At 41.3% G+C, this 16285-nt stretch overlaps 1 protein-coding gene across 5 annotated transcripts; it reads left to right on the forward strand.

The window, feature by feature from the left end:
* p2rx1 (purinergic receptor P2X, ligand-gated ion channel, 1) lies at positions 1 to 16279 on the forward strand. Of its 5 annotated transcripts, none has more exons than XM_073479211.1 (14): positions 1 to 288; positions 4808 to 4952; positions 9725 to 9796; positions 10152 to 10221; positions 11374 to 11461; positions 11648 to 11728; positions 12888 to 13029; positions 13136 to 13281; positions 13636 to 13726; positions 13816 to 13881; positions 14862 to 14957; positions 15364 to 15453; positions 15601 to 15645; positions 15728 to 16279. In XM_073479211.1, exons 1-14 carry the CDS (start codon positions 152 to 154, stop codon positions 15731 to 15733), a joined length of 1275 nt encoding a protein of 424 aa, XP_073335312.1. In that variant the 5' UTR covers positions 1 to 151; the 3' UTR covers positions 15734 to 16279. The 5 variants fall into 5 exon arrangements, with proteins under 5 accessions (XP_073335312.1, XP_073335311.1, XP_073335309.1 ...); XM_073479210.1 differs by having other exon boundaries at positions 58 to 288; positions 4808 to 4947; positions 9720 to 9796; positions 15728 to 15818; XM_073479208.1 differs by having other exon boundaries at positions 58 to 288; positions 4808 to 4947; positions 9720 to 9796; positions 15364 to 15645; positions 15728 to 15818.
* The last annotated feature ends 6 nt before the right edge of the window (positions 16280 to 16285 follow it).

Below are 16285 nucleotides of genomic sequence, written 5' to 3' on the forward strand. Positions count from 1 at the left end.
AAACGCGTCAGACGTTCCTTATGAGAGGAGGCGGTGGACCTTTTGCCACCAGTGAGGAACAAGGCAGGAGGAGAAGAAGTGGAGCTGCATGCCAGTGGGGTGAAGAGAGAGACCCCTCCTCTCCCCTCTGTGGGTCAGCCGCCGAGAGACGATGAAGAGCCAAATCACCAACGCCCTCTCCGACTTCTTCTTTGAGTATGAGACCCCGCGCCAGGTGCTGGTGAGGAACAGGAGGGTGGGAGTGGTGTGTCGCCTGATCCAGCTGGGGGTCCTGGCTTACATCATTGGGTAAGACCCACACATTGGTCCTTTTATTTTTGAAAAAATGTGCTTGGTGTTTGGAGAGGCAACAGGCAGACTTGAGTGCAGAGGGGGGCTTTGCATTGTTCTGCATGTTTCAGCTTGCATGTAGTGACAGTCTGGTGCAAAAAGTGACCTTAGATATTCCAACAATTCCAGTGACACAACCTTGTTGCCTTCATTTGCACTGCATGATAAAAAAAAGCATCACATACTGATCAGATTATTAGAAAAAGATCATTTTCAGAAGGAAGACTTCCTTTTCTATGTGACTTCTGGAGGGTGCTACCAAAGGGTCAGGGATACATATCATAACTTGCCAGGCACTGTTGACACAGGTGCTGTGTAAACCAAACAAGAGAAGAGCAATGACCGATTAAGTGATGGCACAATCAGCTTTATTATCTGTCCATCTCAAGTCGAGACAAGGAAGCAGCATGCTTTTTGACTTACGCACGCTATCAACACACACTTGCTTTGACACGTTGGAGTCGTTCGCTGGAAATTCAGTCTAATCTCACTTCACTGCACCACATCTGGGTATTTTGTTAGTATGAAATTACTCATGTGCAGTTTGTGTATGTGCTCCATGTGTGTGTGTGTGTGTGTGTTTGTGTGTGTCTGCACCTCTGAGCAGCAGAACCTGAGGAGCTGTGTGTGATGAACACGTCGAGACATATGCTAACACGGATAAAGATCAACCGCTGGCCAATTCGCTGCCACACGGTGCAGACGGAGATGTGTTACCTTTTGTTCTGGTGACGTTTGACCAATAATGTGACAGAGAAAGACGAATGTGAGGGAATCTTCTTCCGCTAATGGCAAGGTTGACTTTCAACAAAGAGTGAAACAGAAGGCTGATGTGAAGCGGCACGCAGTTGGTTTCTCTTTCTGGTCCACGTCTCGTGCTTGAATCTTGACAAGCTTCAGAGGCAGGCCGAAAGAAATGACATGTGGATGATCGTTTCTCTTATTGCAAACGCTGCGTAATCTTAAAGAGGCACTATGTAGTTTTGGAGAAGAAATTCCAACTCATTAATGAACTCAGAAATATGTATCTTTTCCATAAGTGAATAAACAAGCTGTTCTCAGAGGAAAATAAGGTCCAGAACACTGTTTGAAGCTAGAAAGGTGGCAGGGTCCGCCACATATAAACAAAGTAAAACAGTATGAAGCTGTGTTGTCCTTTAAGGTCAGTTTGCTTACTCAGTCATGAAAACAAAGAGTGATGGTTTATTCAGTTTGTTTAGGCATAAAAAAAAAACAGTCAATGAAGATCTATCTCAAAACTACGCAGTGCCCCTTTAAGCTGAGGTAGCTGAAATAAAGAAAAAAGAGAAGAGCCAGGGTTTCTTTCAAAGGCTTGGTTTTGGTTGTAAGACTGCTCTGTCCTGTCACCTGCCTTTTGCAGCCATCAGGCCACATTAGGGCCTGTGATGGGCATGGAGGGAGATGTGATTATAAAGCTGTCTAGATCTTCCTCTTCAAGATCCGAGCAGCCGGCTGTCAGGTCGGAGGAGAAGTTAGCGCGTGCATCTCAGGCACTGGCAGTGAACCGGTGAACCACTGGCTGCCCTGTCAGGAATATTAGACTTCAGTTTTAACCCCAGCCTTGCCACAAACACTGTTGCTGCTGTTTTACTTTTTCAATTTTAGCACAACAAATCACATATTATAGTTCTTGGCAGTGCGTTTAATATGTATATTTTTGTGCTTTTATTACCTCACCTGATAACTTTTCTTCCTCTCATAAATGGAAGATGATTACATCCCTGGCCTGCTACAGTTTGGGAGTACGCATACCAGATGGTGCTCCGCATAAATCTCTCACAAAACATCCCGTGACTGGTTTAGAAAATATTTGATGTGTGAAAATAAATCTCTTCAAAAAGAAAAGACTCATTCAATAGAGGACGGCAGCCATTATTACAATTCCATTATTAATTCCTTTCTCGTCACTTTGACAAAAATGCCAATCCATTGTTTGCATTTCACGTTTCGTTGGAGTTTGATTTCTTTTCTCGTTGGGGTGCAGAATGAACTCTAATCTCCGAGCCACAGTGTGGTAGAGAAGAAGAAAAGCCCCTCCGCACATCAAGCAGCAGCCTCCTCCGTTCCTCCCTGCCTCCTTCTGTCGGAGCAGATACAGATCTCACTTAGACTGCTGTTTTGGAGGATCCTTCCATTATTTCACGCTCACGGGTTTCTTTATTCCATTAATGTGCTCTATTTTTTCTGCCCCGTCCTCCTGAATGTAAGCTCCAACGTGCATAATTTGATTTGCCAAACTGATAGAAGTTGTGGCTTTTAGCTCACCATGCATACTTTATTTCAGCACTGTTTTAAAAGATGTCTCCGTTCGCTGTGTTGCCCTGAGTTGCTTTCATTCAGACAAATGAACGTATGCTGCAATAAATGTTGTCCTGTAGGCGTCCTGCCAGGGGGTAATTGCTTTTCACACCCTATATAAAATAGCTCTGCATGTACGTGTGCGTGTGTGTACATACGGTATCTCCTCAGCGCACACCAGCTGTTACCATTACTTCCTGGCAAGACACACAGTCAGAGACTTGAGAGTGAAGCTGCAGTTTTGCCTGATGGCAATCCTTTTATGTGACAGAGGGTTCACTTCAGGGACTTGTTCTTCTGGAGTCACCTCGACATAACTGCAGTCTCTCTGTGGTCCTCATAACCTGAACAAACCCGGATAGGAATATTTAACATTCATCCTATGAAGTAAAAAATGCTGAAAAAATGATCTCCAGTGGTGCAGAAGTGCTCAGATTCTCCAATCAGTGTAAAAATACTACATGCAAGTAAAAGTCCTGCATTCAAAATCCAACTTAAAGGTGTTCTGTGCATGTATAGACTCACACAAAAGTAATCCCTCTTAGTCATCACTTATGACCCATTAGAGGTGTGGTGGTGTCTGTATCTGTAATATTTTATTGTGTTCTGGACGTTTCCATGCATCAGCGAGTCTGGAGAAAGACTGTTGATTTGTTGAGTTTCGTTCACAAGCCGTTAATACCGACTCCAGTAGTTGGTGGCTTGCCAAGCCAAAGTGTCAGTATTAATGATCTGGAAATGTGACAATCAACTGTCTTTCCCAGAATTGTTGACTCAACCTGGTGTGTTTGACACACCAAGTGACAAATCCTGCGTACAATGCCTTTAAGTAACCGTGCAGAATTATTATTGGAAAATGTACTTAAGGTATGAAAGGTAAAAGTACTTGCTATATTATGAAGGATACATGATATAGATTTATAGATATATATATATAGATATAGATTTTTGTTCAGCTGATGCCGATAATTAGCTGCTTCTCATGGCCAAAACCAATAATATAACTGATAATTTCCCATTTTTGTTTTTTCAAGTACCCTGCAGTTTATACACACCTGAGGGTAAGAAAGGCTCAGATATAGTGAGCAGAGAGGGATGATTTCATATTACGTAGTTTGTTACGTTAAAAACTATAAACAACTGTTTTCTTCTTCTTCTTCTGCCACCTACTGTATTGTGCCAATCATTGTTCAGTCCCATATGCATCATGCAGCCCTATATATTATTGTAGTTAGATTGTTATTGTGTAATGTGTAAACAGCATTTAATTGTTGTAAGTGTGAGGGGTCGTGAGACGGTTGATGAGGACACTTCTCTAATCTTTGCTTTTTATGAGGAACACTGACTACGTTTAACTCACCGGGCCTCAAACGGTTACGTAATTGAAACCATCTGGGACATCGAAAAGGGGAAACGTGATTTTAGTGTAACTGCACACTCATAGACTCCTACACACCTTATAAGTCGTAGATATCTGAAGCATGACAAGGAGCCACAAGTGGCAACAAGTCTTTCCACTGGCATGAGAGCGAGTAGATGAAGTCTGAATTTTCATTTTTTGGGTGAACTTATCCTTTAAATTGTACTTAATTACAGTAAGTTGAATTAGTTCCTTTCAACTGCTGATTATCACACTCAGTAGACATGGAGGAGGATGGTTTGCATCTGTCTCATCTGATAAATGTGGAAGCTGATATCTTTACGTGAGCTTCAGATTCCGAAAGTGATACAATCTGTGGGTCTGTGTGAAAGTTTCATTATTACTCAAGGGCAAAACCATGTTACACCCTATTGTATTTACTTTCTGCTTGAGCCACTTCCACTAACTCAACAGACACGTAACACATTACGTAACACATTTTAAAACTGGCGCGTTGCCACAGAAATAAATATTAGTAAAAGTCTGTATCCTGAGATTCCATATGTGTGATTTATCTTAGTGATGAGTACGACCACTGTGACATTACATTACACAACCACAATCGGTTGCACACGTGTCCCTGCGAGGTATACTGCTGGCACGTGCCACTGTCGTGCACAATATCGACATCACCGCTGCGTGTCCTTGCCTGTGGGGTTCGTTGGGTGGTTGGCTGGGGTGTAGGGAGACTCTGAGGTGCTGATAGGCCTGACAGGATGCTTTCTGTGTCTCACACAGGTGGGTGTTCATCTACGAGAAAGGCTACCAGTCCACAGACACGGCAGTGAGCTCCGTCTTCAGCAAAATGAAGGGAGTGGGCTACACCAACGTGAACGGATCGGAGAGAGTGTGGGACGTGGCCGACTACGTCTTCCCGCCTCAGGTGAGGAGGCCTTTCATGCATGCAGGAACATTTAACATGTACTCCTCACATGACTTAAATTTTGTTTTCAGTCACTGACCATTGTTGGGATTATGGTAAATCTGGGTCACACTCAGATGTCATGAAGTCAACATGTACAGTCCATGTATCAGACTGTCAGAGTGAATAACCATCGAGCTGAGTCAGATGAGAAACGTTAAAAAGGCCTGCTTCGTGGTCAGATCGTGATGCATATCAAGGTTTAGTCATGCCTCTTCAACATCCGTGTTGGCTAGAGTTTATGCCAGATCCAATCGATGACGACACATTGATAACCCATCTCTGTCAACATCAAGTTATCTTACTTACCCAAAGTCGTTGCGTGCATCCTATAAAAGAGCAGAGAAAACAAGCTGTCAAAAGGAACACTCAAATGTATTTACCTAAAGTGTTGTTGAGAGAGACACAGCGAAGATTGTCATGTTTGCTTTGAGGTCTGGGTGTGGGCCTTTTGATATTCAGAGCGGGTTGGTGACCTGGTTTGGTATATTAAACCCAACCAACAAGATGAAAAGGTTCCTTTGGTCTCATGCTTTGATCAACTGCCAGTTCGTCTTTGTTCGGAAATCCACCTCACTGTCTGCGAGTAATCCCCAGACGCTCATTGTTTTACTGTTTTAATGGAGTGTAGTTTAGTTTGAGAGAACGACCCTGAATATGACATCCTGTCTGTTACAATAAACTCACATTTCTCTAAAAAGTTGCATATTGATGCCTCCGGCATCTTGTCTTCTTTTAACATCATCAATGATACCGTGTTATGTAAATAAAATTCCCATGAACATAAAAAAGCCTAAAGGATGGTTTCACCCATCTACTCACCCCAATGCTGATGGAAAGTCTGGTGAATTTTCTTAGACCCAGGAAACATTTCTGGAGCTTCACAGCACTCCTAACCTGTTAAGCTAGCTGGTTCAGGCTATTTCACCAAAACAATACAAACACAGCTGATCAAGTAGGATAACGCTTCAATTTAAGTGAATGGTCGTGCAATACATCGTTAGAAAGCTTAGATTCTCGGGATTCTATTCGTGCAAACCATTTCAAAATGAAATCACAACAGCAGGGTACAATGAACAAACAAACAAGCTAACAAGCTAACACACTAGCATGTGTGTATATGTATGTAAGATTTGCCAACTCACCAATAAAGTGTCCTGGTTTTTCAGTAATGCATCAAACTCCAACTTCTCTTATTCCCAAATGTCCAGTAGATCCATTTCAGTGACATATTTAGTCCAAAATACAGTATTTTATGATTAGATAGTGGCAAAATGTCAAAAAACAAACAAACAAGCAATAAATTACGGTTGCTGTGGTTGGAGCTCCTATGCCCACCCTAGAACCTACAACAGCCAATGAGTGATCATGTAGACAAGTGACCCACTCACTCTTCTTTCTCCTCTCTCCTGAGCCACTTCCACGCCAGCCTCCAGATGATTGATGCATCATGTAGCCAATGACATTTCATATCCAGCAATATATAGTTTATATACGTTTTTAAAGCCATAAACTGAAATTATTAATGGAAATTATGCAAGTTTATGTCGTTTTATGCCTTTTGCTCTTTGATCGGCTGTTTTTCCACCTAAGCACATTGTGTTATCCAGCTAATTGTGGCCACAGGTCATCTGCAGGCCTATTTTTACATAAAAAAATTTAGGCGAGAAAAAACAGAAGCACTAACAAAACTTAGGGGGGAAAAAATCCGCCTACAACCTTTCAAAAGAACATCCTGCTGTGAAGCTCCAGATATGTTTTGTGGACTACAACTTTACCCTACTTTTGGGGTGACCAGATATTAACTGAATTTCAGTTTTGGGTGAACTTATCCTTTAATATATATACATTAATTTAAAATGATAGTTCCATGTTTTGGCAAATATAATTATTGACTTTCTTGCGGAGAATTAGATGAGAAGGTCGATACAACTCTTATATTTGTCTACTAAATACAGCCAGAAGGTGGTTAGCTTAGCCTAGCATACAACCTGGCAAAGCTGCGTGCCTGACTCTATGCAGATGTACCAAAATCTTCCCACCAGCACCTCTAACTGTGACAGGATGCAAAGCAAATTTTAAAGGCGGTGTGAGTGCATACAAAGTCAAAGGAAGGACGTGACTTGCAGTGAATTTGCCCGCGGGTAGCGTGAAATTGATGCAAAGACATGAGAGAGAAAGGATAAAGCAGAGAATAGGAACTTGAGTTTCCTCTGAGTTCTGAGTTCAAGAGCTGAGCTATCACACAAACACACACAAACACACACCACCATTGACATGGTTGCTGCATCCATCGCTAGCAGGCTTACAGCTAATGTCTGTACAGTTGGTACACTGGCTGTTTGGGGCATATCAACATGGACGGCACAAACAGTCCAGCAGTCAAATTTGTGCGAGTGACGTGAGGCAGAAATTTGCTTCGCTCTCTGTCTGAAAACAGCTCAGAGCTAATTGATTCTCAAATCATTTCATCCAGAAAGTTCTTGCTCGCTGCCAAGACATAGTGCATCACATAACCCTGTTACAGTTCTGGCTACTTGAGAGTAAACCTCAGTGAACCACAGCTTGTCGTTTTGAACCGATCAAACAATGGAGCTGTTACACCTCACTACACCTCATTACACCTCATAAATCCACAAAGTGTTGTTTGTTAAAGGAGACATATTATGCTCATTTTCAGTTTCATCATTTTATTTTGAGTCATGCTTCAAAGCTCAAAAACCATCAGCTTTCTCATGCTGTCCAGTGCTGCAGCACTGTATCCCCCCTCTGTCTGAAACGCTCTGTTATAGCTCCTGTCTCTTTTGTCTCTTCCAAGTCACAGAATTAAAGGTGGAACTACTGACAAGGTGTTTCAGGCACTTCAAGAGCAGTGTTTTCAGTGGGAGAGAGGAGCTCCCCTTAGGCTTTTTAACTTTCAAAATCTTTTTCATGCATAAGAATATATATATATAACACTCTGAAGGAAAGGGAAAAAACTAAAAAGCGTAATTGGTTTCCTTTAATAAGTGAGCTTTTGGAAGTGCTGGCAGCTATAAGTGTTAGTTGATTGGGAGCAAGGCCCTTATAAGTCCAATAAATTACAGATTAACATTATTAATATGTATTATTATATATATATATATATATATAATTATTATATATCGCTTATCATTAGACGTTTTAGGCACTAATAGGAAACTTGTTAAGAATGCATAGCGTTACAAACACATTTATGGAGTTTAACTTATTTACCTTCTATGTCAAAAAACCTTTGCTAAGCTTTTCTGTTGCTTTGTTTAGATTAATACATATTTTATTATACATGTATTAGCAGTTAGCAGTGTGTTAGCTTTTTGCAGCTACATGATCTAGCGAGAACAATGCCTTATTACACTGTCTGTGCATGAGTATGAAGCTGGAGCGAGCAGCTAGCTAGCTTAGCTTAGCTTAAGTCAGGGGAAACATGTTAGTGTTTTATATGTTCTTGTGCATGTACGTTGAAAGTTAAAAAGCCCAAAGTCTGCACCAACAGAAGCTCCACTCTCCCACAGAAAACACTGCTCCTGACACGCCTCTTCAGTAGTCCCGCCTTAAAAACCGCAACTTTGTGACATCACACTATGACATCACCATGTCAGATATTTGCATTATTTATGCTGAGCTGCTAGTTTGGCACGTAAGAATTGATTTAGCAGAGTTGCTCTGTTGTTGTTAGTGGTGCTGGGTCAGGCATGTGTGAGCTTACCAATCAGAGGAGACCAGGTATTCAGGAGGGGGGGGCGGGTCTTAAAGAGACAGGAGCTAAAACAGAGTCTTTCAGGGGAAGAAAACAGTGCGGCAGCACTGGACAGTATGAGAAAACAGATGTCTTTGAGCATAAGCAAACCTATTCAGGTAGTAACACAAAATACAAATATGAACATGAAAATTAGCATAATATGTCTCCTTTAACATACAATTACGAGAGTGGCATCAATCCTCTTATGTAACTGCCAGCAAGAAAGCAAAACATTTTTTTTACCAAGAGGTTGAACTGTTCCTTTAAGCTAAAAGAAAACAGTTGTATAATGTCTTCTGTGACTCTGGAGAAGCAGTCTAAAGTTTAAGGAAAATAATTCTGTTCACGTCACGTTGCGTTAGGCTTGAGACTTAAAAGATGTGACAGAAAACTTGCCCTGGGCATTGAGTTTAAAAGATGTGAAAACATATGAGGCAGGTAAGAACCATTGAAAGACTTAACTGAATTGCATTATGGGAACAGTAGAGCATCCAGTGTTTTTGGAGCTCGACTCATACCAGGAACTACAAGTCAAGATATCGCAGCTTCGGCAGCATTGAATTTGTCTTTTATTTTTTTAATTTGTTTGCTGAAATCCCCTAAACGTTATAAAAGAGCATCATTAAATCACTAGAGTACACCTTTAAGTTTGAAGGTTTGCTCTGCCAGGGGTTTGAAACACAAAGTGAGTAAAATGTCACACGTGGCTTTAAATGCTCAAAGGATAATCCCACACATTACACACTAAACATGGCTTAATGTGACTTTTTGGGATGTAAGGTGCTTTGTTTTGAAGGTATTTGAGTTATCAGCAGGGTCAGTCTCAGGTTACAACTGATTAATGTTTAACAGGCTGCCTACAATAAAGTTAACATGTGTTGGATAACAGCTCATCCCTTATTGCATAACCTCATAACCTAAATGAGATTGTTTAAAAAATGAATGCCTTACTTCTTTTTATCTCAAACCTCAGGGAGACTCATCTTTTGTGGTGATGACAAACTACATCATAACCGAAGGTCAGAAAATGGGAAAATGTCCAGAGGTCGGTGAAATTCTTTGTTTTTCCTCTCCCCTTCTCACTGATTCCTTCTTCCCCTGTTTTTCTCCTTCTCCCTCCAACTAGTGCACTTCCATAAATAGTAAAACAAAACGGAAATTGTGTCTCATTCCAAGACTGTTTCCATAATTGGGTAATTGTTTGAGTGTGGGATGACAGAAAATAACTTTTTTCAACTTTTCATGCCTCACGAGCAGCTTCTGCATGTTGCCAAATATCACAATGAATGCAAAACCTTATTTTCAAATTGTTGTTTTCATGTGTAAAATGTTCTGGTTTCCTCACATCCACATTCCACAGTTGTATACACACACTGACCCAGATCTCTTGTGTATAACAGCTCCCTGGCAAGCACAACTGTACCTCAAACGCCGACTGTGAAGGAGGGAGTTTCAAACGTACGGGACATGGTAAATCCTGACGGCCTGACAGTGTGTGACCTTTAGCAGTCTTCACTCTGTACGTCTGTGGCCACACTCACATCTGTCCAACTCTTCTCGCTTTGTGTTATCTTGCTTTGTTTCGCCAGAGACAGAACTTCTCATGCTTAAACCTCCTAAAGTCAGAGGCAGGTCGATGATGCGCTGAGGTATGGTGTCAGGTTGTGGATCAGTGAGTGTATTTGCAAAATGGGTTGTGGCTCTTGAGAACTGCTGTAGGATGGGATCACATGGTAGAAACTAAAATACAAACATCAGTGTCACTGCTAAGGTAAACATTTAGACATCATGTCCAGCACGTCGTAGCAACCAAACACACAGTGTGTGTGTTCGTATTATGGCATGTTGATCATGGAAGCGTCCAAGTAAAACCCTGCCTTGAGCAAGTAGACACACGCATGTACATATATAAGCGCAGACGTCACAATAACTCCTGCACATAGGAGGTGCCACAGATCATAAGCTCACAGAGACATTAAAAACAAATAACCACTGGGACAGGAGCTGCTTTAATAGGTCCAAACATGTACAGTATTGCCAGTTCAAAGAGCAGTTATATAAATTTATTGTCCTCCATCTGTCCCAGGGTTAAATCCTGAGCCTTTCAAGTCCTCTGTGACTCACATCAACTTCAATAAAGACCAATGTTAGCCGAAGCTTTAGATCTGTCTGTTTCCGACCAGTCAAATTCACCTTGAGGTGCTGGTATCTCTTTAGATGTGGCGTGCTGTCTCGATGCTTGTAGACAAGTAAACACGAGGGGCGCCCCCGTGGCCAAACAGACTGGTGGGCTCCGGAGACCGAAGCGGAGTGACCAAACGCCTGCTGGAGAACTGTCTGTGAACTCATGCAGCACACGATCAGAGAGACTGATAGCAACGGAGCACATGGAAAAGAAATGACATGTCGGGGGCCAGATAAGGGGAACAGCTAGTTTGCTGCGCTTGCTTTGCTTCACTTTTATATCTCGCTTGCTGCGTTTGATGCTAGTTCAAGATAAGATGATTAAAGCCCACGCCTTTTTTTTCTTTCTGCTGCTCGAAACACATGTTCTACTTTTGCCTAATGCTTGCTCCAGTTTTAAGTTTCGTCTCTATTGATGAGATATGTTTCTGTTTCAAGGACAAATGACAGGACTGTGTGTCCCTGCCACTAAGACCTGTGAGGTGTTGGCTTGGTGTCCTGTTGAGAATGATCACAACATACCAGAGTATGTGGAAATTATTCAGAACGCAAACTGATACTGACTTGTAATGCGTGTGATGATTGTCTTTGTAGTAAATCTGTGCTGTTGACTGGATTAGATGCATTTCAAAAAATATCATCAGTGATCATTTCTGCTTGTCAGCGTACTGGATTTGACACAACCCTCTCTCTTCTGTTCATTTCCATCCAGCCCCCCTCTGTTGATGTCTGCAGAGAACTACACGCTGTTCATCAAAAACTCTGTTACGTTCCCCTTATTTCAGGTCACAAGGTGATGGACCTCATTCATATTAAATTACATTTAGCTCAGCAAAAACTGAATAATGGATCAGGAGATGCACTAGTTGTACAAATCACACTTGAAATGTGCCTAGTTAACTGCAAATAAATGCATAATAACATGTATGAATCTTAATAAAGCAACAGAAAAGCTTAGTGAAGGTTTAACAGTGACATAATAGGTACGTTTGTAAATGTAGCTGTTTTTACATTTTAAAACAAGTCACCAGCTGTTTAGGAGAATTCTGCAACGCGGTTTTATTGTGAAGATCCCGAAAATGTTTTGTGGACTACAAAGCTTCATCCAACTTTCAAGCTTCAACTGCACTAATTTAGATTTTTCTTTCTGTAATCTGTCTCTCAAAGTCCTCAAACTTTATAAAGTGTGACACAAAGTCACTGGAGTGTCCCTGTCAGGGGCAGATTATGTAGGATTGTGTAGGATTTAGTAGCATCTAGCATTGCAGATCGCAACCAGCTGAATACACCTCATCTCACCCTTCTCTATGGTGAATACTAAAAATACAAAAATTGTGAAAGGCCCTCTCTAGAGCACGTTGGTTTGTCCATTCTGAGCTATTGTAGAAACATGGTGGACTCTCGGAAAGAAGATCCTCTGTTGATATGAAAGGCTCATTCTGAGGTAACATGAGCACAATGATTCTTAGTTCCAGGTGATTAAACACAAATGAAAACATAATTACGAATATTATATTCCATTTCCTAAAAAGTCCTGCGCATTGAACCTTTAAGTTTGAACGTTTAGCTGTGCCAGGTGTTTAAACTCATGTTACTGGTAAAAGCAGGCATGTAAAATGTCACACCCCAAAAAATCTGTTAAATACTTAATTACCAAAATCACCTCTAGCATCCATTTCAGTCATGCTGTAAATGAAGCTAGAAATAGACTTTGTTTTTTTAATTGCACAAAGAAGTAATTAGAAGATGGTCAGTTAACTAAATTATTGGACTCAGTTGCGCCAAGATGAAAAAAATCCTTTAAAAAATCATGCAGACAGCCTGAGTAGACCATATACAAGAATGGCCCTTCATCTATTATATGCAATTTAATGTTATTACATTTTCCTGGATGCTAAAATGGCTCTGTGTAGAGTATGGCTTGGTTTTATAACGACCTCTTGTGCTTTCAGGAGTAACCTGGTGGAGGGTATTGATAATGCTTACATCAGCAAATGCCTTCATGATCCAAAGAAGGCTCCGCTGTGCCCCATATTCAGACTGGGAGACATAGTTAAACTGTCTGGCTTCAATTTCGAAACAATAGCCAAAGAGGTAAGTCCGCTGCATCAGCTCTACACTGGTGGAGAGGCAGATTTATATTCCACTGATCACAGCTGTACATATTATTGTCACGTATGATGTGCTTGTGTCCTGACAGGGAGGGTCCATTGGTATTGTGGTCGACTGGACGTGTAACTTCGATGTGGATTTAAAACACTGTAAACCAAAGTACAACTTCCACGGCTTGTATGGAAACCCTGATGAGTCAGACAAAACCAGTGGGTCAGTGGGCTTCAATTTCAGGTGTGTAGATACTGTACACTTCACTGAGTAAAAAAAGACACTCAGGTGTTTTTACCCTGCGGATATGCTTCTTGATTCTAGCCCTGCTGTTGAGATTTTGGAAAATACGCATATTTGTTTTCACGCTGAGAGTTAGATGAGAAGAATGACACCACTGTGCATTATGCATGAAGCTGGAGCCAGCAGGAGGTTAGCTTAGCTTAGCATAAAGACTGGAAGCAGGGAGCCAGCCTGTCAGGCTCTGTTCAGTGGAGCGTATATAACACCTCGTGTGGGAAATATAAATGATTACCAAATGCTTTGGCAAATGCATTCGATGTGACATCCTGTGATACATCCCATGGCTGTTCGCAGGTACGCAAAGCATTATTTGGACGCCAACGTTCAGAAAAGAACCCTTCTCAAAGTGTTTGGGATCAGGATTGATATCATTGTGCAGTCACTGGTAAGTGATACAATTTTGATTTATTTTAATTTCTGACTTGAGAGATAGTCGAAAGGAATTTTAAACGATCGGCTCTCTGTCCTTCACAGGCAAGAAAGTTTGACATAATCCCAACACTGACTGCCATAGGCTCCGGAGTGGGCATTTTTGGAGTGGTATGAAATACATAATTACCTAAAATAATTATAACACTTCATTTTACAGATCGCAAATTTCATGGTAAGTAGGTGATAATTACCAGGTGACATATTGGAAATATCTCTGAAATTATCCTCCAATGACCACAATACTCACTTCAAAATGTATTAAAAATGACCCCAACATGATTTATCTGCTATTGTCCAACAATCAGTTCATACACAGATGTAAGTTATTTAATTCACTCCATCTTAACTTCCAGCTAGTTTCTGTCTAACCTCCCCTCAGCAGGCCACTAAACTGATGTGAGTTGTTGCAGCTTAATTTTTAAACTAGTTTCAGCCCAAATTCTGAAGGTCAGTATGCTGAAGTACATTTTGTTTTTCAATTACTAACACTTCAGCAGATCGGTCCAACTTTGAAATATTTTTTCCTAAATGGCAATTTTTCTGTAGATAGCCACCATAAATTGCTAATTACAGACCGATACAACTTCATAATCAATTTAAATGGTTAAAGAATGAACTATAATGTGCTGACCTGCAGCAGTTAGACTAACAAGTTGGAAATTAAGCTGCGACAACTTTCTTTAATGTCGTGGCCTGCTGAGGGGAAGTTAGACAGAAACTAACAACAAGTTAAGCTGCAGAAACTTTGATTGAATGGCCTGTTGAGCGGAAGTAAGACAGAAACTAGTTTGAGGTTCAACTGCAGAAACTCACTTCAGTTTATTAGCCTGCTGAGGGGAAGTTGGGAAGTTAAGCAGAAACCATCTGGAAGTTTCCTGGAAATGTATTAATGAAGTTTTGAGGTAACTATTAATAAGTAATTAAGTAATTTGGGGGTAAATAATAATACAAAAATCAAATATGTTGCTTGGTAACTACCACCGAATTACCACAAACTTTCCAGATGTGTAAAATAAAATGTTCCATCATTATTCATTGTCTGTCAAATGATTTGTATACAAACTAAAACATTTCTGATTCTTTCTCAGGCCACTGTAGTGTGTGACTTGGTGCTGCTCTATTTGCTCCCAAAAAGAGAATTTTACAAGAACATGAAATTCAAACACACAGACACACACGCTCAGGTAAGCTCTATGATGCGTATGAACTGTGTATCTGATGTAGACTCTGTTGTGATGTGAGATTAACTTGAACACAAGGTGGCAGCACAGACGCATTTAACAGTAACCAACAGTCCGGACAGACACAGACCAGACCTTCTTTATCTTATGGATGTATCTCAGTCCTTGTGAAAGAATGCCTCATACATCATATCTAGACACCCCCACACGCACACAGGAGTAGCTGCAACCTTCAGCCACCATCAGATTAATGCTGTGTTTATTCCCATAACATTCATGGCCAGTGTAGGACCATCTATGCTCGGTACAGTACAGCCTTTAATCTGATAGAAGATGAAATCTCCTTACATCCTTCCCCCAGACAGTTTCCGTCTTTTACTGAAACAGGCAGGACGTTTTGTATTTACAGCATGACAGCGAGTCGCTTGGTTTAGACACAGGCGTCTATTACACCCTTGAAGCAAATGCAAGACAAGCCCAAGGCACTGACCAGTCCAACGTGAGTGTGTGCAGAAGTCTAGACTCCAGAGTAGATGTTTTTATTTTCAATGTATACTTTCATGTGATGATGAGGAGAAACCTTTGTGTCTTTACCCCGAGAGGTCTAAATGTCTCCTGTCCTGTGGATTTGACTTTTACCCTACAGGACCCTGATTCAGAGGCAGGAAGCTCAGAGACTGAGGCATCTAGAGTAAGTTTTTTTTTTAAAGAGTAAGAGGCCTTTGCTTTCATTTCTGTGATGTCTGATGTGTCATTTATCTGTTTCTGTCTAGAAGTGACTTGGGAGAAAAATTCAAAGGTGCTGCGTTGAAGGTGTGCTGCACTGGAACCCTGCAAGACAACGCACACACACACACACACACACACACACACACACACACACACACACACACACACACACACACACACTTACACAAATGGACTTGGGACTGGAGAGGACACAGTCAAATGACTTTGCTCCACGTTCCTCTTCTTCTTCTCGACCTCCGGCAGCATCCTCCCCTCTGAGAGACTGTGACTCCTACTGTCGTAGCCCTAGTGTAGCTAAGCTGTGTACTTTTTTTGGGTGTAGCTCGGTTTGCTTTTGTCCACACTCTGGGTGTAACCTCCACCTCCTAATTGTCTCCGCATCCGTGCAGGTGACAGATTCTGGCACATCAGCGCTCGTGTGTGTACACAAGTCGTCCATTACCTCTGTCACTGTCTTTGTCAAAGCAAGATACACACGGATAACGTGCGAATGATGTGCCACTGTTGGAGTGATTCATCCTGTGTGCACTTTGTGATCGACAACTGAATTAAATAAATGATGTACAGTACCATAACGGGCC

Source organism: Pagrus major, chromosome 13 (assembly GCF_040436345.1).
Source record: "Pagrus major chromosome 13, Pma_NU_1.0".
NCBI lineage: Eukaryota > Metazoa > Chordata > Actinopteri > Spariformes > Sparidae > Pagrus > Pagrus major.

Bases quoted from the DNA above. Each gene is read 5' to 3' on its own strand.
- p2rx1 (XM_073479208.1), top strand. From the start codon at position 152: ATGAAGAGCCAAATCACCAACGCCCTCTCCGACTTCTTCTTTGAGTAT. The intron at 11,729-12,887 runs GTGATGGACCTC...TTGTGCTTTCAG, and splicing joins CCCTTATTTCAGGTCACAAG to GAGTAACCTGGTGGAGGGTA. The intron at 13,030-13,135 runs GTAAGTCCGCTG...GTGTCCTGACAG, and splicing joins TCGAAACAATAGCCAAAGAG to GGAGGGTCCATTGGTATTGT.